Source organism: Acromyrmex echinatior, chromosome 1, assembly GCF_024713525.1.
Source record: "Acromyrmex echinatior isolate Ae372 chromosome 1, ASM2471352v2, whole genome shotgun sequence".
In the NCBI taxonomy this organism is placed as follows: domain Eukaryota; kingdom Metazoa; phylum Arthropoda; class Insecta; order Hymenoptera; family Formicidae; genus Acromyrmex; species Acromyrmex echinatior.
In genome coordinates, this window is record NC_141852.1 from 7,235,986 (window position 1) to 7,257,239 (window position 21,254).

The following is a 21,254-nucleotide window of genomic DNA, read 5'->3' on the forward strand; positions in this document are numbered from 1 at the left end:
CTAATGAAAAATAATATATATTGTGTAAAGTGAAAATGATTAGGGAAATATGCACTCGAGATTTAATATTTATAGCAAAAAGACATCTTATAATTCATATATTGTTATCCTTCAAAGATAACTTGGCAAAAGAGTAAAAGGGGCAGAAAGAGATATACTTTTTCACGATCGACTTATCATTTGATTTTTTAATGTAACCTTTTATCGCTATTAAAAAAAGTTGCTATGCTTGCGTTCTTTTATATAATTTTTATTTTACAAAATTTTATTAATGCGACTATACCTTATACATACATATACATACATTCATTTATATACACGCGTACACAATACAAAACTGTTAATTTTATCGAGTTACCCGTTCAATCGTCTAATGTCTTTTCTCATATATGTAACTTCATAAATAATTTATAATATAGATATTATTAAAAAAAAAAAAGATAGAAGAAAGATTCACTTTACTGTTTACATTGAGTATCAAAGATGCATCCGTGATTTTTTTCAATTGAACACTGCGGATGAAGCGATGATAAATAAAAGATAAAAATTATAAGAATGATAATGACATATCTAGATAGTTTTCGAGCTATAAAAATCTTCCGAGGGCGTACCACACATACAAGGTTTAAAGGCTAGTTATTGGAACATCTCGATCTTCTTGATGATTATCTAACCTGGTCATTGATATGTGGTCCGCAGCGTATCCCTAGCAATCAACAGTTCTCCTAAAAATATTATTATATAGTGTATGTGTGTATAATAATTTATTTTAAAATATATTACTTCAATTTTACGTTTATATATAAATATATATATTTATATATATATTTATATATATATTTATAATATACCTTAAATATATATCTTATATGTATATATAATTAATGTTAATATATATTAATATATTACTTTAATTATATTACTTTAATATAATTTTTAGTTTTCCTTAGAAAGATGAGAGAGAGAGAGAGAGAGAGAGAGAGAGAGAGAGAGAGAGAGAGAGAGAAATACATACCTCGAATTAAATAGTACATTAGCTCTATTATTAATAAACCATACTAATACGAATGAGAAACCGGTGACCAAGCTACCCAGAATCAGATTGAAACGTTCCGTCGCTGCTGCTGGTTTGAGAAACATTCTAACGCTTAACGTTTGCCATATGGACTCTGTCCAAGTTGAGTAGACACCCGATTTCATATCGTATTCTATAACGGGAAAAACAATTGGATACGTCGAGCTTATATCTATTGAATGGTGTAGCAACTTACCTTCGATAATAAATGCCGGACTCACGGCTGTACTGTAATTAACAGTTGAATTGATACATAAGCCCGAGAAGTTTTGACCGCTCATCCAGGCGAGTCGATTTTCGTAGCACATTGATTCGTTCATCTCGTAGAGCTTTTCGCCGGTCAGATATGCTAAAAGCTGGCCCGTCAAAGTCGTCGCGATGTTGAGCGCTCGGTGCACCCCGACGTACAATGGCAAAACCTGATCGACCAATTTAGTGTTAGGTGACGAAGCTGCACGGAACAGATTACATTTCGCGCTTTCCAAATAGCAATGTAGCATTTCCGAGATAAGATTCTCCATAGATCTCCTTACTGGCAGATCGACAGGCTGCGGCGCCTCACCCGTCACCTCCCAATAAAGCTCATTAGCAACCTGAAGAGCAATTTTCGCTAAATCTGATGCAAGCGTGCTAGTATCGTTTCTAAAACATGATACACGAGAGAAAATCTCAATAATGTAAAATCAAGTAATACTAAAATATGAAATATATATCAAGATCGAAACACAAAAAAGTTGTGTATGTACTTATCAAAACCGAGACTCTCCGCATCATCCAAGATGCCATTATAATATCGATTCTTAAACTGTTTCTCGTGATTGCTTATAACGACGGTCGTTAGATTAGGTTTCGCTTCCAGAAAACTTTGCACGGACGTAGGTGGGACACTACCATATTTAATCTTCGCCTTCAACGTTTTATTCAGACGGATTATTATATCGTCTTCGCCGTTAGTGTGAAGAAATATCTTTCCCAGGCCCAACTGACCAAACTCGATCACACTCAAGATATCATCGAATTTCAAATTGATTCCACCAAGGGCGTTAAAATTGTTATGTTTCAAGTCGTATATCATACGACTGGATCCTATATAATCGAATGCCTCTCCATTCAGCAGAGAAAATACAACGTTCGTCTCTAGATATGATAAGAATAAATAACAATAAGTGATGTTAGACAGACATATAAATAGCCAAACAGGAAAATGCCTTCAATCTTAATTAGATCTAAGGGCTTAAGGCTCCTCAGTTCCGTAAAGTTAGCGGCGATGTTTTCTTACTGAATTGTTTACATTTTAATAAATTAGAAATTATGTTCTTTGTGATGCAATTGCAGTAATTTATTAGACACAAGCGATCCAACAAGAAATCATATGTCGCTTAAACTGCTCACCGAATAAATATACATGTACGGAGTGAGGCATTAAATTGAAACAATTTGAATATCTTGAAAGAAAGTTAAAAAATATTCCAGACGAAGTTGTATCGCCTGAAAGGGACAAATAATGATAAAATGATTTTTCATGATTAAAGGAATTGTCTAATTTTTTTCTAATAATCTGATTTTTCTCAAATTATTCTGCATATAAAAGTATAAAAAATGAATAATTTATGAGATGTTTATATCCTTTATTCTAACATAAAATTGACATTGATTTTGGCATGAATTATAAAATATATATCTTGTAAACTTAAACTTTTTAATAACTCTAATACTCTTATATGAAAAAATAACTAAAAAAAATATATCTTTTAAAAATCATATAATTTTATTTTTAAAAAATCACTGTGATCTTTATGTGATTTCGAAAAATCGATTTCTTCAAGTTTGATTTTATTATTGTTTGTCCTTCTGCAGACAATAATACAACTATTTGGAACATTTTTTTCTAAAATGTTTTCTTTTCAAGATATTCAAGTATCTCAATTTAAATGGATAGTCCTATATCACACACACACACACATATATATATATATATATATATATATATATATATATATATATGTATATATATATGGACAACTAGTCGCGTTGTAACAATTTTGAGAAGAGATGAATACGTACTGTCGACGGTGGCATTTAAGGAATTCAGATAGTACGCAGTAGCAAGTAAAGTAACCAGTCCTGTTACGACGTTACCCGCACCGGGCGACACGCCATCGAATAAAGACGACGCATCCAATCGTGCCGTTACCATTATCACTGTATTGTTACTTTCATCGAGAGGCGCCAAGGGCCAGTGTATGTTTCTATCTCCAAGCGGATCGCAAAACTGCGTTGGATTGAAATTCAACATTAAATCTGTACGCTTTATACAAGATTCCGAGTTAATGGCAGCATACATGAAGGACTTCATTTCTATCGCGCAAAGAGACCTCTGATATTGCGTTTCAAGATCGTGCGCATTGTGTGTCCAGAAACAAGATTTTATAGCCTCCAAGGCTGTCTGATTCTGAAAACGTGACACTTTTAGTATTTGTTTGAACGTGCCTTCCAAATAGAATTTGTATTAATATATCCTTATAGCAAATTTAATCACTTACATAAGTTGCATTATATTAGAGGTCTATTTTTTTGTGGCTGAACTAGTGTACAGTTATTGTATTTAAAATGAAATATATATTTAGAAATTTATGAAAGCAAGACGGAAAATTTTTAAGTAATTCAAAGTGCAGCGACAAAGACTTCGGACGTCTATTCTTTTCAATTGAATTTTTTCTATAGTTTCTTTTTTTTTTCTTTTTATATTGAAGAGAAACAAAGAGAATATGAAGTATGTAAAAAGTTTATCTAAAGGACGAATCTTAGATTAGTGCATATCAAAAGTTATTATATATAAAATTAATAAAATTAAATGTCAAAGTATATATTTTAAATGATAAAATGACATTATCATGTTACTTAACAGAATATACATATATTTTATTGTAAAAAGTGATTGTTGTATCACTGCATTTAGATACTTTATTTAAAGTAGTCTTTAATATGTACTAAACCAGTATACTAATGTAATGTAATGAGTAAAGACTAAGGCACACAGAAAAACTTGAGCAGTAAAACATAAGCAGCAAGCAAATTGGTCAATAAATCATAAGGCAATAACATAAGTTATAACAAATCCTAAATGTTGATTTGCTAATTGTTTGTCTTATTGCTTAAATTTTTTGTGTATAATAGCATAGCCTTTAATCGAATTCATTAAATACAGATCTACCTCTGTGTAAAACATGGGAAATGGCCAATCTTCCATGAGTATTGCAGTTCCGAAAGGATTCCATGGCTCTGTGTTATTACATTTCTTATAACCAGAGTATCGATTGGGACACTCATCCTCAGGTGAATAATGTAACGGACGTTCATGGCTGATATTTTTTGTCAGCAGCACCCCATTTACATTGTTTGTATCTTTTAATCTTAGGAGTGTGATTCTGTTGAACATCTCAAATGAAAGGACCACGGTATATGGACCGGCAGTAGCGTTCTTTTCTAACCAAGCAATATCATTTTCTACCTCTACCAAATGTACTACGCCTACACTTCCCGATCTACTAGCTGGAATATCACAATGTCAGTAAAATAACTTGAAATAATCAGTCCTGGAGAGCTAGACAAGATTGATGATTAATAAAGAAGCAATTGATAAAAGGTTTTGATTCTTACAGGAACATCCGAACTGATGTGTACCATTGTGTCTTCGGAAACATGCAGCTACACCATCGAAAGGCATATATATCATGTCCTTTATTCTTTCGGAGATCACTGGAAATTAATATATAATTATTATAATAATTACGACATTACGACTAAAATTAAATTATATTAAGATTGAATAGAACATGTAAAGTTCATCATTACCTGAATTTATGATAACAACTATCAAAATATACTTCCACATTTCCACTGTCATATTTTATTGTTATCGTTTGCACTTCAATTTTATAATCGGCTACAATTTTTGAGATATTACCTGGTACTATTACGACACATCTCGAACGCGAAATATGAAAATTAATAACGATACATTACATGAGTCATGATGAATTCACTTTGGTTAGAATTGTTTATTAGATTCTTTCTCGCATATAATGTTCGCAAAAAAATCTAAAATTATTCAAATTGCAAAAGAGAAACTTTGAACAACTCGTATATACACAAACGTAATGTACCAAATGCAGTATAAAATTGCTTACAAATTGCTTTGTCGCTTTGTCGATAGCTCATGCCATCAGTGGCCATCAGTGGCCATCACTGTGACAGGATGCATTCCAAAATTCGATTCTATTAATCCAAGAATCATCTTATCCTTGTTCTTCATCGAATGTTGAACAAAGGTACACTAGGCATCGATGGCTGCGTTCAGCAGAATGTTTATTTTACAACTGTTGGAAGTTTTCTTCGCGCTGATTGGGTTATGCTTTCAGAGGAATGTTCCAATCTCAGCAGAGAATTATACAATAAAACGATTGCAAAACTGTTGTGTTCTGCTCAATGCAGCCTTTGGCTTAGTTTCCATCGAGGGTTTAATTCGGATCAGAATGTAAGAACCAATCAACTACAGCCGAATATTCCCCTATTACAATCGAACAACAGGGGAATGTTCGACTGTAGTTGGTTGGTTCTTATATTCTGATTCGGATTAAACTCTTGATGGAAACTAGGCCATTGATGCCTTCCCGTTTGAAATTAGTTTCCTCCGATCGTAAACTTTATATCTGGATATTCATTTATCATGACTATTAGGTTCGCCATTAGCGAACCTAATAGTTATGATGAATGAATATCCAAATATGAAATGTACGATTGGAGGAAACTAATTTCGGAGGAATGTAAGAACCAACCAATTACAGTCGAACAACAGGGGAATGCTCGATTGTAATTGGTTGGTTCTTACATATTGATTCGGATTAAACCCTCGGTGGAAACTGAATCAATGACGCCTAGTGTACATTTTCACGTGCTGCTAAAATAAGCAATTGGAATGACAGATTTGTCGCTAGTTATTCAGCGACTGAAATTTTGTAGTTTGAACAGTTTCAACTACAAACGTCAAACGCTCAAACACTATTGACAGTGCTGACATACTGTATCGACCGTGTTGACCACTACGATATACATAACCTAATTTATTTTTTTTTATTGCTGATCTAGATAGAGGAGTCTATGCATTCAGAATAATCTAATAACTGTTTGATTCAGCTACTACTAATATCGCAAATGATACATGAAAAATACGAATAATATATCGAATCTGTAGCTCAAATGTCAAATTTAATGCTTCTTATTCTTGTATAAAATTGTCGCTCTAATAGTTTTGCGACAAATGTCGTCACGTGATCTTCTTTATCGTTGAAATGATCAATTTGAGCAGCTCGTGAGGGACTCTGCACAATAAAAGGAACAGGGAACAGAGAACAGAGAATAAGAATTTCAACCTATCAGAAACTGTGTATTCCACAATACATGATTTCTGATAGGTTGAAATTCTTATTCTCTGTTTTCTGTTCCCTGTTTCTTTTAGGGGTTCCGCACAATAAAAGGAACAAGGAATAGAGAAAGAATAAGAATTTCAAAGAATAAGAATTTCAACCTATCAGAAATCATGTATTGGAATACATAATTTTTGATAGATCGAAATTCTTATTCTTTGTTCTCTGTTCTCTGTTCCTTTTATTGTGCGGAGCCTTTGAAAATGCACCTTAAAGGATAAAAGATACGCGGAATTGATAGTTGAGTTTTGGAACGCACTCCAAATATGTCAAAAGGTTGATGGTCTTTAATAGTATCTCGTCGATGGTGTAAATAATTTGAAATGAATCTGATTGTTCAAAAGTTGGAGAATTCCAATCCATAAATATCAGATATCGAAGGGCTTTGATTTGTAATTTGCAAGTATATTTTCGTAAAATAATTGCACAGATCGAAATCGGCAGGCCGAAGTTTTGCATCTGAAGTCGTTAAATAAAGAATTTTGTGAAGAATCGAACAGAATTTCAATTTCGAATTGGCGAGAACGCAGAGTGGATCCGTGTCTCTTGTGCGAATTATTTGTTTTGTAATAGAACAAGCGGAACGGAGCATGTCGAGCGAGGAGTGCAAAGGCAAGAGTCCTTTAGCGTGTAGTTCCTGGAGGTATGGAACTCCGATGAAGCGAAACAACGCTTACTTGAAGCGTCTAACGTATCAAAATAATACGCAACGGCTACCATTCGCTGTTCTGCCGAATCATATTACACCCCCGTCCAAGTTAAGGAAGTTCATTACTAAGAATCCATTCGAACCTGATTTGATTAATCGACTACACCTGTCCGCAATCAGCCCGAATCTATTCGCCAAGGTCATTTTGCTTGAAGCTCCTTAAAGAATACTTCGATCGACAAAAATATTTCTACTGAGAGGCAAGTGCTAATTGCTAAAATTACTGTAATATTTAGGTCTCCAGTCCTATGCAACAGTCACCAGAGTTTACGTGGAACATAGACGAATTGGCTCACATGAAACCAGTAAAAATAGAAGAATTTCCCATGCAAATGTATTCTCCAGAGCCAGAATTGGAGACAAGAGCCCAGGCAGCTATAGATCGGTTTTTTAAACAGAATCAGATAATTCCTAGCCCTTGGGACATCAAGCAGAAAGGTAACAAACCATTTTCCTTTGACACTCCCAATAGGTCCTCGAAACATTTCAACTCTATCCAGGAAGTTTCAAAATCTACGAAAGATGGTAAGACAAATTCGAGCTTGATATTTCAAAATCATTTTTTATCTCATCGTTGTTTTTAGCATGGAGTCAGACAATATTGTCTCTACCTCTGGAGCTGCCACAAGATGTGGAAGAAAGTTTGAAGCCCTTCTTCACTTTTACTCAGGTTGGTGTAAAGTGGCTATCGATGAAAACAGCTTGACATTAATTATCCTTCTGATAAGAAAAATCTGATAAAAATATTCTTATGTCTTTCAAAGGAACAGAATGTAGACTGTGACGATGCAAATTCGAGTAACAATTCACTGAGAAGAAAATTATTTGCTTGTCAAGACGAGAGTACTGATAATAACGACAGTTTTACGTCATTATCACCGGTAAAAACAAGTGAATCCATGGTGTTAGTATACAGCCCTCCTCAAAGTGGTATGTTTGTTCACGGTACTCCACTGAAGGTATGTGGTGAATTATATAAAATATGTTTAGATAATTTTTGTATATGAAAATAGTAAGAGGGATGTTAAAAAAGTATTAATTTTATAAGAGTACCATAATGGTAAGTAAAAGGGAATTTTTTTTATTTAAACTGTGAAATGTAATTTTGATCTTCAAACAATTTTAATTTGTTGGAAAAGTACTAAAATTAATATACGAAGTTATTAAATATATAAGAAGTTATTATTATGAGTGTGTTAAGAAAAATATAAAATTGAAGTAAAATAGAATTTCTGATAAATATTGAACATTTAAGAAAAATGGATTTTAGACAAAATCGAGCATAGCCAAAATACTAAATTATTATTGCAATGAGAGAGCAATATGCATGATTTAAGATCTCTGTGAACTCTGTTTTTAAATATTTTTTTTTACTTTTTTTATCAAGCAGAATATAAACGACTAGAGATAACATTTCTAGCAGGAATTAATATTCGTGAAACAATAATAATAATTTATGGTACTAGCTTCATATGCTGATTTTAATATTTTGTGACAAATTAAAATTTCTTAAAGGCTAGAATCAATTCCTATAGCTGGAAAACTACAAAAAACATATTATATTTATTTGCCACTTTGGGAGTCAAAATCATTAACATCCTCTTTTTAACATCCTCTTTTACATCTCATTGTCAGTAAATAATAAGATTAATTATAGTATCGCTGAAATTAATAAAATAATATATTCTAGATGCTGCTACAAACTAGGCGGCAAAGCAATAGTTCCTCCGTAGTAATATCTGAAAATTTATCGCCTAATATCTCACCAATACATAACACTGAAAACAATAAGTTGTACAAAAGAATTGAACATTGCTCTAGTTTGGCCACTCGATTAAATTTCGTGACAGATATAGACACAAACGATACAGCCGAGGGAAAAAGTTCAAGTTCGATTAATAGCCATCATTCGTTAGGTAAATTTGCTTTCTGTTTTAGCTTAATTTTTTAACATTCTGTTGATCTTTATTTTTCTTATCTTTACTTGAAACTTTAGAAAAGAAGTTATCTTTATTGTTTTAATAAAATGGGAAGGATAGTTTTCCCATTGTTATAAGGAAAATTTCAATGCAGGCACTTGTCTGCAACATATGTCACAGTTAGAATTTTAAAAAATTTAGTTAAATAAGTGAATACAGAATGCTCTAAAATTCGCGCATTTGGAGTACAGAACATGATACTTTATCCTAAAACAAATAATTTTTTTCCTTTAGCAAAATTGTGTCCGCTAAATGATTTTTGTGCTTATTTATTAACTTCAACCTGCTCTCCTGCAAAAACTACTTATCGGAATTTTGTTAAAGAAAAAAATTTTTTTGTGTAAAACGAATAACTTTTTCTTATAATAAAATTACATTTGATAAATAATTTTTGCGTTTACTGCAAAAGAAAAAAGTTGTTTGTTTTAGCATAAAGTATCGTGTCATGTACTCCGAATGTGTAAATTTTGGGATATCCTGTAGAAAAATTAGGTCTAAGCATAATTATACGACTTTATGGAGAATAAATTTGAGATATTTATTACATCATCTTTCCTGTTAAAATATTTAGTATCAATGTCTGTTACAGACAAAACAAATATGCTCGTAATAATACTATATTGAAAATGTATTTTAGATATGTCTGATAGCGAAAGTGACGTTAAATGTACCGAAGAAAATGGTAAATGGATAATTATAAATAACGATAGAACAAATGCATGTCATTCTGTTAACATGGAGGAAGCAAAGAATATAAATTCACCTGATAATACTGTGCACTCTAACGATATCGTACTTAATGATAAAGAATATAATAATGAGACTAGTTTAAAAATTGCGCCGGAAGTTACAAGTTTTTCGCACAAAAGTCATAAACAGAGTAACATAATGTCCGGTGCTTTCGAGCATCAAAGTATCTCAAACTCTATTCAAGACACTGGTTACCAAACTTATAGTATGAATAGCATAATGCACACAATAGATAGTTACAATACTTCCATGAGCCAAAAACCTGTTTGGAATGAAAGAATAGTGACATCCAGGGATATTGCTCAGTTATCTTGGAAAGAAAACATGACGAATGTATTTAGTTCTACACCTTCCAAATATAATAAAGAAAAAGAAAATGGAACTTAAAAGTAGTTATAAAAATCAATTCATAGAAAAAATGCTCAAAAAATGCTCAGTTAGGTCACAATATTAAACTTATGACTATCAAAATAGTGAAATGTGCATGCGTTCTTATAATAAATGTATGTTTTGTCTCTTATATAGTCAATTAAATTAAATGATTCTTTGACGATTACATCTCAATGTGACATAGCTAATGTTATCTTCTTTACATATTGACTTGATGTTTTCAAATAATTTAATCTAAATAATTAATATCATAGGTATTATTCTAAATTTTAATGTATAGGTCTCAATATATTTATTATATAAATATCTTTTCATCGATATTATGTTATATTCTTAATGTTTGTTTTATTCTATCAAAATATTTAAACATAACATTCCAAAATTTTTCTTAAAAAACGCATTATTTTTTAAAAATATATATACTTATAAAATCATTTTTTAAATTGTATGATCAACATTAACATATTGCTGTATATTTCTAATAATTAATTACCATATTGTACCTATAGAATACATATATATTAAAATATGCCAAATTACTATGTAGAATAAGAAATGTTAAATAAAATAATCAACAAATTTTGTTGTTTTCTTCATTTGTTTCATTAGATAAAATTTTCTTGTAGTTACAGCCTAAAATATTAAATATACTCAAGATATATATAAGCAAGATCAAAAACTTAACAAACATTTTACAGCATGATTCATCTAAAATGAGTAATAATAATAATAATAATAATAATAATAATAATAATAATGATATATATAATTGTAATATTACATATTACGCCAACAAAATTCTTATAATATACAATCTGTAAAGATATATATATATATATATATATATATATATATATATATATATATATACATATATATATTATGTGTACATATAAATTAACGTATCTCTGATCTTCCAAACCCAAAGGATTTTGCATTTGGCACGATATCATGTAATGGAAGCAAATCAAATACATCATGTCTTTTGATTGTCCCTGGTTAGTTACAATGACACATCGTAATCTGCTTTGCTCCACTTTGTTGTGTTTTTGGTGTCTGTCATAGGATGACTTCGCTTGTCAGCCGGTTGTAATAATAGCCCGCGTATAACATATACGAATAATCATAAATTTTGTGAATTCGTATTGTATAGTGATCGACACTATGCGTTAAGAAAAATAAATTGGCGATATTAATACTTATTCCTTCTACATAATGCAATTATGAAGTAACAGTCTATCCCCTCTTCTTGCCGACTCAACGATTAATGCATTGCACATGAGCCCATGATTCCCTTTAAGAAACCGGCTGACTAGAGTATTTCGCCCAATGTCAGGATTTACTGGTGTATTGCTTTACATTACTGTGACTAATCGATTTAATCTACGCTTTTTTAACCTATCGATTAGCTACACTGTATTATAATTGATGAATGGCATCTCACTCTCTATAGCCGATTAGTTTAGAATTTAACTATATGTGGAAGAACAGATATTCAGTCGTAGCAAACGAGAGCTAGACTAAGAGGATTATTAACAGATTGTTGTGAAGCTATATAACATTAAATTTCCGTAGAATTATCAATTTGAAGATGCCAACTCATTTTAAGGTCGATATCAAGGTAGAGTATTCAAGGTGTGAGTAAGAATGCCAATTAATAAATAATAATAATAATCATTTATACATATATATTATGTATAGATATATAAATATACATATATATGTATATATATAACATTCTCGCTAAACATAATATATAGAATTCTAAAACTTCGGATACACTGAAGTATAACAACGATATCATATCATTTTTGCAATATATCACAGAAATAATAACAGTAAAATAAAATTTAAAAACAAAAAAGATAGATTGTATGCGGCTAAATTTCATATAAATTATATAATGCAGAACAAAGAGTATATTTATAATTTTAGATTAGAAAACGGATAAATTTTGAAAATTATAACTTTTTATATTTTATTTAAATAATATTGTTTTTTTTTTATTTCATCAAAGTAGATTTAATATTTCTCATTGAGTATGGCATTCTTTCTTGCACCTTCAGATTGAATTTTCTTCTGGTGTAGCTGACTAGCTACAATCACAATTAAATATATATTTGTAGCGCATCCTGTTTATTACACAAATCGTATTTTTCAATTCTCTTTCGAAGATATCTTCTATTTTGGATAATTAAGATTTTCAACTTCCAGTTGTCACAGCTGATCTACTGTTTTAAATGAAAATGAAATAAAATTATAATTATAATTATATTATTAATTTAAAAGACACTAATTGAATTTTTTCTACATATTTACGTAATTATGCTATGAAACTAGCATTCTGTAATACTAATGATGAGCTTTTTGAGTGATATATCAAAGGATCATCGCAAGTAATCCTGAATGAATTCTGAAATAACAAATAGAATAAATATTTACGAAATTGTCATAGTACATTTCACTATCATTGATATGTAAAAATCGATCAGGTTGCGCTACAACAGTTATGTTTTCTCCTCTCATTTGAATCGCTAATATTTATACTTTGTAGAGTGATAAGCTAATAAACTGCGTACCAGCGAATTATTAGGAAGAACCTTTATCACGCGGGCAGCGCCCTGTAAAAATATATGTTCTCTCTATATTGAACTACATATTAATGTATACAAGACCAGTTTGCCTAATATTCTGTCGCATGTCTTCGTAGCACACTTACATATCTTACAATTATAAGGTATTTTCAAATCTCTCTTTCTTTCTCTCTTCTTAGTGTTATAGGTTTTTTTTTTTTTTTTATAAAAATAGGTTAACTCTCCATGTAGAGCTATTTTTCATCTCTATCCAATCGATATTAATATCTCAGCACAATTACTAATTATTCAGTCTCCAACTGGATACCAAAACTGGTCTGTGGATACATTAGAAAGATCTCTACATATATACAACACTGTTTAAAATCATTTTGAAAGCCACAAAGAGAGTAGAAAAAGACAGTGAAATGACAACATTTCTTTGTTTCAAAATCATGTTGAATGCACGGTGGAATTAGAATTCTACCATGGTTGAATGTATTTTCAATCTTTTTTTAAAATTTTTTTTTTGATAATTCGTTTGTGGCACACATGTACACATGTGCAACGATGCACATGATGTGTCTACATGCAGGGTGCCCTCAATTTCGCGTGCGAAAGCGCTGCAATTCGAAGGTTTATGAAAAACTAAATCGCAAAGACACTTTGCAATCAATTTTTTTAAACTATAAGAATTTGAAATCTAATAAAATCTACGATATATATAATTGATCAAATAGTTCTATATTCGTAATGTTTTTCTTTTTAAATTGTCTATAGCATGCGAAATTACTGTTAATTGACCGCGTTCAGCAGAAAAAGTAGCTTTGCAACTGTTGTAAAATTCAATTTTTCATAAACTTTCTCGCTGTTTCTAGTCGCAAACTTGAGAACACCTTGTACAATCAAACTCCCCTGTTCTTAACCAATTGAATAACTCTTCTTTTATCATTTCACATTCATCATTTTATTACATACGTGGAATAAGTGACGAATGAGATATCGACACGTATAAGCACAATGTGTGCGCGATGACATTTTCATTTTGTGTACGTGCTTTCAAATAAGAGAGAACAAAAAAGTTATTTCATCACGGGTTGAGAATCAGGAAGTTTAATTGTATATGTATGAATGAATATGTATGTATGAGCTTGATGTGTGCAATGTACATCCACATATACATGCACATATACATACATTTTATATACATATATATACACATATACATATAAATATGTATGCGCGTAATCATTTTAAATATATTATCGATTTTTCTCTCTATTGAATGCGTAGCCTGTCTCAAGAATAACGAGACTCGAAACTCCCGTTGAAATAAAAAATATGATAACACTGGGCATCAAACCGAGGCTGTCAAAAATCGCGATGGTGTTATGTTTGCAAATAAGAGGTCTCGTTATTGTTAGGACAGGCATTGTGACAGCAGATGTGGATTATGCCTCTATACATATCTACAAAAAAAAAAGGAAAAACTGATATAGAACTTTATCATTAATTAAACTCTCTATGACTTAATATAATTGTTTCTCTCACAACAGTTCTAAAATGATTATTATTACTTATTTCAGTACGTAATAATAATTTTTTTAATTGATATATATCCACGTACTATTCAATTGTATTCATGTTTCAACAGCGTGTTTAAAAGTATCTCTTTAACACTACAACTTTATTATTGCTTGTTTAGTGCTACCGAATGTATTTTGGCATTTAGCATGTTGTAAACCCTGAGCAACCACACCAATGAATTCGAAATGCATCCAACAACCCTCTTTTTACTAGCACAACTAGAAGTTATGGAAGAATTTACATGCGCGTTTTTTTGTGTTTACGACGAGAAATCCAAACAATGAAATTTTCGTAAAAGTTGATTTAAACACGTTTATAGAAATGAATAAGGAATTTACTGACAATACTCTAAAATGAAAGTACCTTCCTGTTACTAGATAGTAAAACTCTTAAACGCTTTCCTGATTCGCGCATAAATGGAAAGCTTTCGATAATGTACACTTTTCGAAAAATGTAACAAAATGTGTCTATGTTAACCCCTAATTTGTTTTAGGTATCGATTTTCCTCTCCCCAGTCCCGCCATCTTTTACGTCTTTTTTCAGACGTACTCGAGTACTCACTCGTGGTAGAACGTTTTTTTGGTTTTAAAATAACGTCTGATTTAGATGCCGTGTTAATACCTTGTGTTACATGATGTGTTCTACCGTAATTTAGAGCTGTACTAACACCAGCCAGATTCAGAAGCGCATCCGCACCTTCTGCAATTTTTCTTTGTTCATCAACATCTGGATTTAATTCTTCCTCGTTTGAATGTTTGCTGTAGAAAGAAATGGAAAACGGTAAAATTTATTATTTTGTTCATGTAATCTTTACATTTATCATATAGGATTAATATCTTTACCTTCCTAATTTTATCGAGGCGATACAACTATAAGTATGGTCCTCGCTGGAACTCCTGGTAATTACAGGCACCAACTTTTCCGAGTCCGGCAATTTTCGTTTACGATCTATATTAAAAAATATATTAATGAACGAGTATAAATTGTTAAGTATCTTGAGCATTTTAACTACGTCTATGCTATTCTCTCTGTCTCAACAAAATACAGGTAGGGACTTCATTTTTTATTATTTCATACATGTTACAGCATGCATATTTAGTACCTTTATTATGATTCAGAATGATAGGTCCATGCTTAAAGGAAAGCATAGCGGCAGCTGCTGCGTCAACGTCGCTATCTATCTCGGTTTCTGCACTATCATTAATATTGCTAGATGCCAGTCTTTTGGATAGATATGGAAAAAGAACCGGATCTGGGAGACGTGTATTTATGCATTTTCTAGACACCTTTTCCGATGAAGACAAAGTCTGATTTATAGTGGGAGGAAAAGGAGAGCGAGACAACGCTTGAATCAGATTTGGGCGGTATTGTGCATCAACCATCCACAACGATCCCTTTCCTAAATTCTAAAAAGAAAAAAAATAAAAAGTTGTAATAAACGTACGATATAATATGACGTTAAGGATGATTGATGCTTTTACTGATATTTTTAGTTGATATTGTACAGCCAAAACATTCTTAAAGTTACCGTAAAAATCTTACAGTGCGTTTCGTCGATTAAAAATTCACTTGATATACTTACCGGAGCTTTTTCCACCTTCCGAAAGCACTTGTTGAGACTTAAATTGTGTCTAACAGAATTTTTCCATCCAGTAGGGGCGTTCCTAAAGTATGGGAAGTGTTCCAGGATCCACGCGTAAACTTCTTTCACAGGTAGCGCCTTTACAGGGCTATCTTCGATAGCCATAAATATGAGGCAGGAGAATGAATACGGTGGTTTGCTATTTATATGTAAATGAGGATCATATGGTACATGAGTAGGATGCTTGTTGCGATAAGACATTGGCAAATTGTTGTTGCTCAAAGAAATCTTCGTTTGATTATTTGGCGAAATATTGTAATGACTTTTCGCAGATTCTTGAAATATTTGCATATTTTGACAATTCTTGGCAGGATGCTGATAGTTTTGTCCATTCCCATTCAATGTCGCATTTGCTTTTCCATTATTCTCTATCGATGCATCACAAAAAAAAAGGTAAAATTAATATACATTGTAAGAATACTTGAAAACACAATGTATTACATATTTTAAAAACACTCATCTTACCTGGACAGAAACTATCATCTAAGCTCGATACAGAATTTGTATTTTCAGAAAAGTCTGCCATATCGTCGCAGATATTATTGTTCAGCATGTTTTGATGCTTCATGTTTTTGGAGGGGTTCGAAATGTCCAAACCTTTAAGTAAATTCTGCTGGTGTAGCCAACTGAGAGATGTTAGCTCGTCGTCCGACTGATTGTTCCTTTCCATAGCCTTCTCCCATTTAGGCATTTCGCTTTGACAATCGTTGGTTAAATTTGAGTCAGTCAGCATGCTGGTATTCTCCTTTTCCTTATCGTTCATTGTGAGGTTTTCACCAAAATTATAATCCTGAGACGAGATCAGTTCTATATCAGTTTCAATACCCGATGCATCTGGCCTATCTGGTGGCATGTTGCATAGAGTCTCCTAGTCACTGCAAACAAAAAAATCATCCTTTATTTCTTAGAAAGAAATTCTTTTACAAGGAAACTTTATAATTGCAATCGAAACGTGTATTTTATATGTATAATTACTGCGAGTAAACACATTATCATTACACATATCCACATTGGCTGTTATCAGTTTATCATTTCTTCATTTTATTTGGAAAAAATTTACTTTCTGTAAATCTCATATAAATTTCGTATATAAAAACATTGTGACAACTCCAAAAACTGTACTTTTACTTCTAATGTTTTGTATACAAAAATAAGTGTAACTTGTATTTAAATATGTACAGTAAAATATAAAATACTTAAAATCCGGAGTATTTAAAAACTGATAATCCAACCAAAAAAGGGTTTTTTGTGGAAAAATAATACATATAAGACGAGATATTTTCTTCCTCTCTCTCTCTCTCTCTCTCTCTCTCTCTCTCTCTCTCTCTCTCTCTCTCTCTCTCACGCACGCACGCACGCACACAAACACACACACATACAGGGTGTTTGGAAAATAATGATAAATCTTTCGCATAGGAGCTAAACTAAGAAAAAAAGTCCTCATTTTGCAATTTTCGCAATAGTTAACAAGATATTAATTGCTAAAAATTGCCGAAAATTGGTCTTCAATAATTTTTTACTCAAATATTATCAACTTTACAGAAAAATTACTAGAGATAAAAATTGTTTATTTTCTTCTCATAAAGCTCTTTTTTTAGTATTTTTCAAAATTTTTTAATACCGTATTTTCTCATGTTATTAAAAAAATAAGAAAGTGCAATACTAAAAAGTTGATAAAAAATTCTGGAAAAATTCTTAGAGTTCTATAAGAAAAAAATAAACAATTTTTGTCTCTTGCAATTTTTCTGTAAAGTTGATAGTACTTAAGTAAAAAATTATTGAAGACCAATTTTCGGCAATTTTTAACAATTAATATCTTGTTAACTATTACGAAAATTGTAAAATGGTAGAGGACTTTTCTTCTCAGTTTAGTCCATTCTGTCCCTATGCGAAAGATTTATCATTATTTTCCAAACACTTTGTGTGTGTGTGTGTGTGTGTGTGTGTGTGTACATACATATATGTATATATATTTACAACAAAGTTTTTTCCTCTTTCACGTACAATAATAAGGAAATTTAAAACAAAATCAATTGTCTCCAGATGATATTAAAAATCTCTTCGAGCCGGATATCGCTAGTGTGTATAAAAACTACTTCGCCAAGGGATTTTGCGTGAATATATTAATTTGCAACAAACGTTTTCTTTGTCCCTTTGCGTTCTTATTCTAATTAAAGAATTTCAAAACTTGTTGACTTAAGAAAACTTTATTAATATCTCCACACAGATGACATAAAAATCTCGGTCAGATATCGCTTAAAACCTTCATCCTCGATTTTATAATTTTTAACGACAGTTCGGTATTGTTACATTTTTTTACCGTGTTTAATAATATTTGTGCTATGACAGTACATGATACTAACGCTGTCATTAAAATTATAAGTTATAATCGAGATACGTTTCAGCCGTATTCTTTTAATCTTCTAACCTTCTTCTAACGGGCTTTTTCGCTCCGAGCGTTTTTAAACAGTTCTCGCAGTATGACAAAAAGATAAAGTTTTGCGGTACGCAAATATTATCATATTTAATCCATTAAATACAGTTGGAGGGTTGAAAATGCTCTTTTTGAGTTGTAAAATTTCTGATCATATTAATTAAAATTTTAGATTTATAAATTTATCTTAATAAGAGTTATCAACGAAAATTATGTTCTCGAAATTTTATTTTATTAAAAATACCTACATTTAACGCATAAAAAAATTATACCTTCCCCGCTTCTGTCCTCGAATCTTTTTTTAAAAAGTGTACATTGTTCTCTTTCTCTCTCTCTCTCTCTCTCTCTCGATTCAGATATGGTAATCTTATTGGTAATCCCTAGAAATTCCATACAAGAGCACCGCCGCAATATATCACGTTACAACATAAAAATCATCGCGAAAACAGTAAGAAATGGGCCCGATCGCTTTTCTATTTTTGGTGTGCCGCGCAGCAGAGACGCGAGGATGGAGGCAAAAGAGAGAGAAAGATAGATGTGGAGAACGAGAGTATCGTGAAATTAAAATCTCCGCGCATGTGAGCCACGCTCGCGACAGCCAACAGCCGAACTCGAACAGCTTCGAAGCCAGAGTCAGGCGGATGACGTCGAAATTCCTAATTCGTCTCGCATATGGGATTGTTTATCCGCGCGACTAATAAGTGACAAAATGGCCGGTGCTATCACGCGGAATCGCGCACCAGATTTTCAAATGGGATATTCGATCCGACAGACTGTCATCTTCGGCAGCGTGGCGTCACGTTGTCGTCGTCGTCATCGTCGTGATCACTCGCACCCACGTACCAAATGTCTCTCCCCTTCCCATCCTCCCCCATGAAATGTGCAACTATGGCGTCCACCTGCGTTGCACACCTCCGACAACGTGCTTTTCGTCGACTCCGTGTCTGCGTCCTTTCTTCGCGATGCGATCGGCGTCGATAATGAATAGACGAAATCCTAAAGGTCGATTGTGTATTATGAAAAGAAATGAAAATGATAAAGCGAGCGAGTTTAATATGTAGAATATTTATAACTTTACTGATCAACACTACCATGTAAGAATATAAGTGTTTTCCACTCGACTATATTTCACTGGAAAACGTGGTCCTCAAGTAGAATAGAAACATCACGTAAGAATAAAATATTCTTAAGTGAAATACTGTATTCTTACGTGATCGACAGTTGCGAATTTGCTCACTTTTGTAATTTTCATCCGATTGCAAGATACACGATAGATCTTCTGGCAAGATTTAGGCCAGATTCTGGTAAGACCTTCACGGCGTTTTCACGAGAATTAAATCACCTTCGACGACGTAATCGCCACTGAAACGATCTGTTTCAGATGTCAACCGTCGACGTGAGCACGTGAGATCGATTTGTCGATTCTCATTCCCGACGATCGCGGAATTCACGCCTGGGATTCGCGGTGGTCGGGCGACCTGCATTACTTGTTGAATTCAAATATGGAGCTGATAACGATTACAAAATACGAAGGCAAACGCAAAAATGGCCACGGCATCGCTCGCCGCACACGGCACGGCACACGCGTATGTATACGCACGCACGCACGCACGCACGCGTATAGGCTCCGGCGTTCGCGGGGCGTGATACACTCGCGGGAATTACATAAGATAAATCGAACGCCGCGCGCGGAGACGCAGAGCAACGCAGAGTAACGCAGAGAAAAAGATATGCGGGTTAGCAACCCGATTTTCTCTCCTCATTTTCCCTCCCTCGCTCCTCGTTTACTTCATTTTACTTTCTCATTCCCTCTGATTTCCTCGGTGACCCGACCGTGTTCCACAGAGTCACCAGAGGCCACGTCGGGATTCCTCGAAGTACCTCGAGGCACCTCGAGGAACGGGGCGAACGTGTGTTTCACGTGCAAGACATCCGTTGCCGTGTCGAGTTGTATACCTGCCCCACCGAACACTCAAGCAGTCGAGCACCACCGAGAATCCAGTGCCATTCGCGTACACTTATGCGTCTCCGTTTTTCATTACTCTCGTTCTGTTCGCGTGCGCTCTCTTTCTTTCTATCTTTCTCTCTCTCTCTCTCTCTTTCTCGTATCGCCGTGTCCGCACTTGCGAATTCGCATCGCGTGCGATTCTTTTTTATCCACGGTATACCAGTCGCTGAGCTAGAACCAAGCCGTGCGATCGTCGATCGTGGTTGAGATGAACTCACGTATCACGGTGGGATGCAGACGGTAGTCTTCGTTAGTTTTCGCGAGACGGCAGGCATCGCAGGCAGACACACTCTATACAACATCCAGCTGATCGAGACGCCATATTCTAACGTCATCACATGCATAAGTAGACACATATCAGTGGTACAGTCGGTCACAGAAAGGTTGCAATACTTCTTTTCGATGGGTTTCGGAATGCAGTTTGCTCACCGAGCGATTGGATGTATTCAGTACTACACCGCTGAGTGAGCGCTTGCATCTGGGGATCGATTTAGAGGGTCTAATGGAATATGCGAATCAAGGGTTCGATTCTGTATCTTGAAACAAAGTGAAAATTTAAAAGTGAAGATACAGGGGATCGATTCTGTGTATCTTCAAACAAGGTGAAAATTACAAAAGTAA

General features: G+C 33.2%; 3 protein-coding genes and 1 long non-coding RNA gene across 12 annotated transcripts; 2 read left to right on the forward strand and 2 right to left on the reverse strand.

Moving 5' to 3' along the window:
• Nucleotides 1-234: 234 nt before the first annotated feature.
• Nucleotides 235-5,441, reverse strand: Nct (Nicastrin). Of its 3 annotated transcripts, none has more exons than XM_011062349.2 (9): nt 5,266-5,441; nt 4,931-5,062; nt 4,736-4,834; nt 4,290-4,627; nt 3,140-3,527; nt 1,822-2,212; nt 1,272-1,717; nt 1,016-1,208; nt 235-725 (listed from the first exon to the last, which is right to left on the reverse strand). In XM_011062349.2, exons 2-9 carry the CDS (start codon nt 4,980-4,982, stop codon nt 707-709), a joined length of 1,926 nt encoding a protein of 641 aa, XP_011060651.1. In that variant the 5' UTR covers nt 4,983-5,062; nt 5,266-5,441; the 3' UTR covers nt 235-706. The 3 variants fall into 3 exon arrangements, with proteins under 3 accessions (XP_011060651.1, XP_011060650.1, XP_011060649.1); XM_011062348.2 differs by having other exon boundaries at nt 4,931-5,176; nt 5,266-5,440; XM_011062347.2 differs by having other exon boundaries at nt 4,931-5,440.
• LOC147910907 (uncharacterized) lies at nt 4,284-4,981 on the forward strand. The gene is made up of 3 exons (XR_015544720.1): nt 4,284-4,411; nt 4,494-4,642; nt 4,738-4,981. It is a non-coding gene; the product is annotated as an uncharacterized LOC147910907 (long non-coding RNA).
• A 1,385-nt stretch (nt 5,442-6,826) lies between the features above and the next one.
• Nucleotides 6,827-10,968, forward strand: bora (aurora kinase A activator-like protein bora). Of its 4 annotated transcripts, none has more exons than XM_087404556.1 (6): nt 6,827-7,409; nt 7,507-7,795; nt 7,855-7,940; nt 8,041-8,229; nt 8,961-9,186; nt 9,887-10,968. In XM_087404556.1, the coding sequence occupies exons 1-6, from the start codon at nt 7,152-7,154 to the stop codon at nt 10,384-10,386; spliced, it is 1,548 nt and encodes a 515-aa protein (XP_087260682.1). In that variant the 5' UTR covers nt 6,827-7,151; the 3' UTR covers nt 10,387-10,968. The 4 variants fall into 4 exon arrangements, with proteins under 4 accessions (XP_087260682.1, XP_087260739.1, XP_011060653.1 ...); XM_087404613.1 differs by having other exon boundaries at nt 7,507-7,708; XM_011062351.2 differs by having other exon boundaries at nt 6,828-7,409; nt 8,035-8,229.
• Nucleotides 10,969-12,381: 1,413 nt separating this feature from the next.
• On the reverse strand, nt 12,382-21,001 carry LOC105149735 (uncharacterized). 4 transcript variants are annotated; one of them, XM_087404773.1, is made up of 7 exons: nt 20,852-21,001; nt 16,657-17,066; nt 16,132-16,559; nt 15,652-15,955; nt 15,392-15,497; nt 15,171-15,307; nt 12,382-14,431 (listed from the first exon to the last, which is right to left on the reverse strand). In XM_087404773.1, exons 2-7 carry the CDS (start codon nt 17,042-17,044, stop codon nt 14,352-14,354), a joined length of 1,443 nt encoding a protein of 480 aa, XP_087260899.1. In that variant the 5' UTR covers nt 17,045-17,066; nt 20,852-21,001; the 3' UTR covers nt 12,382-14,351. The 4 variants fall into 4 exon arrangements, with proteins under 4 accessions (XP_087260899.1, XP_011060655.1, XP_011060657.1 ...); XM_011062353.2 differs by having other exon boundaries at nt 12,382-15,307; XM_011062355.2 differs by lacking the exon at nt 20,852-21,001 and adding an exon at nt 20,582-20,845 and having other exon boundaries at nt 12,382-15,307.
• Between the last annotated feature and the right edge of the window lie 253 nt (nt 21,002-21,254).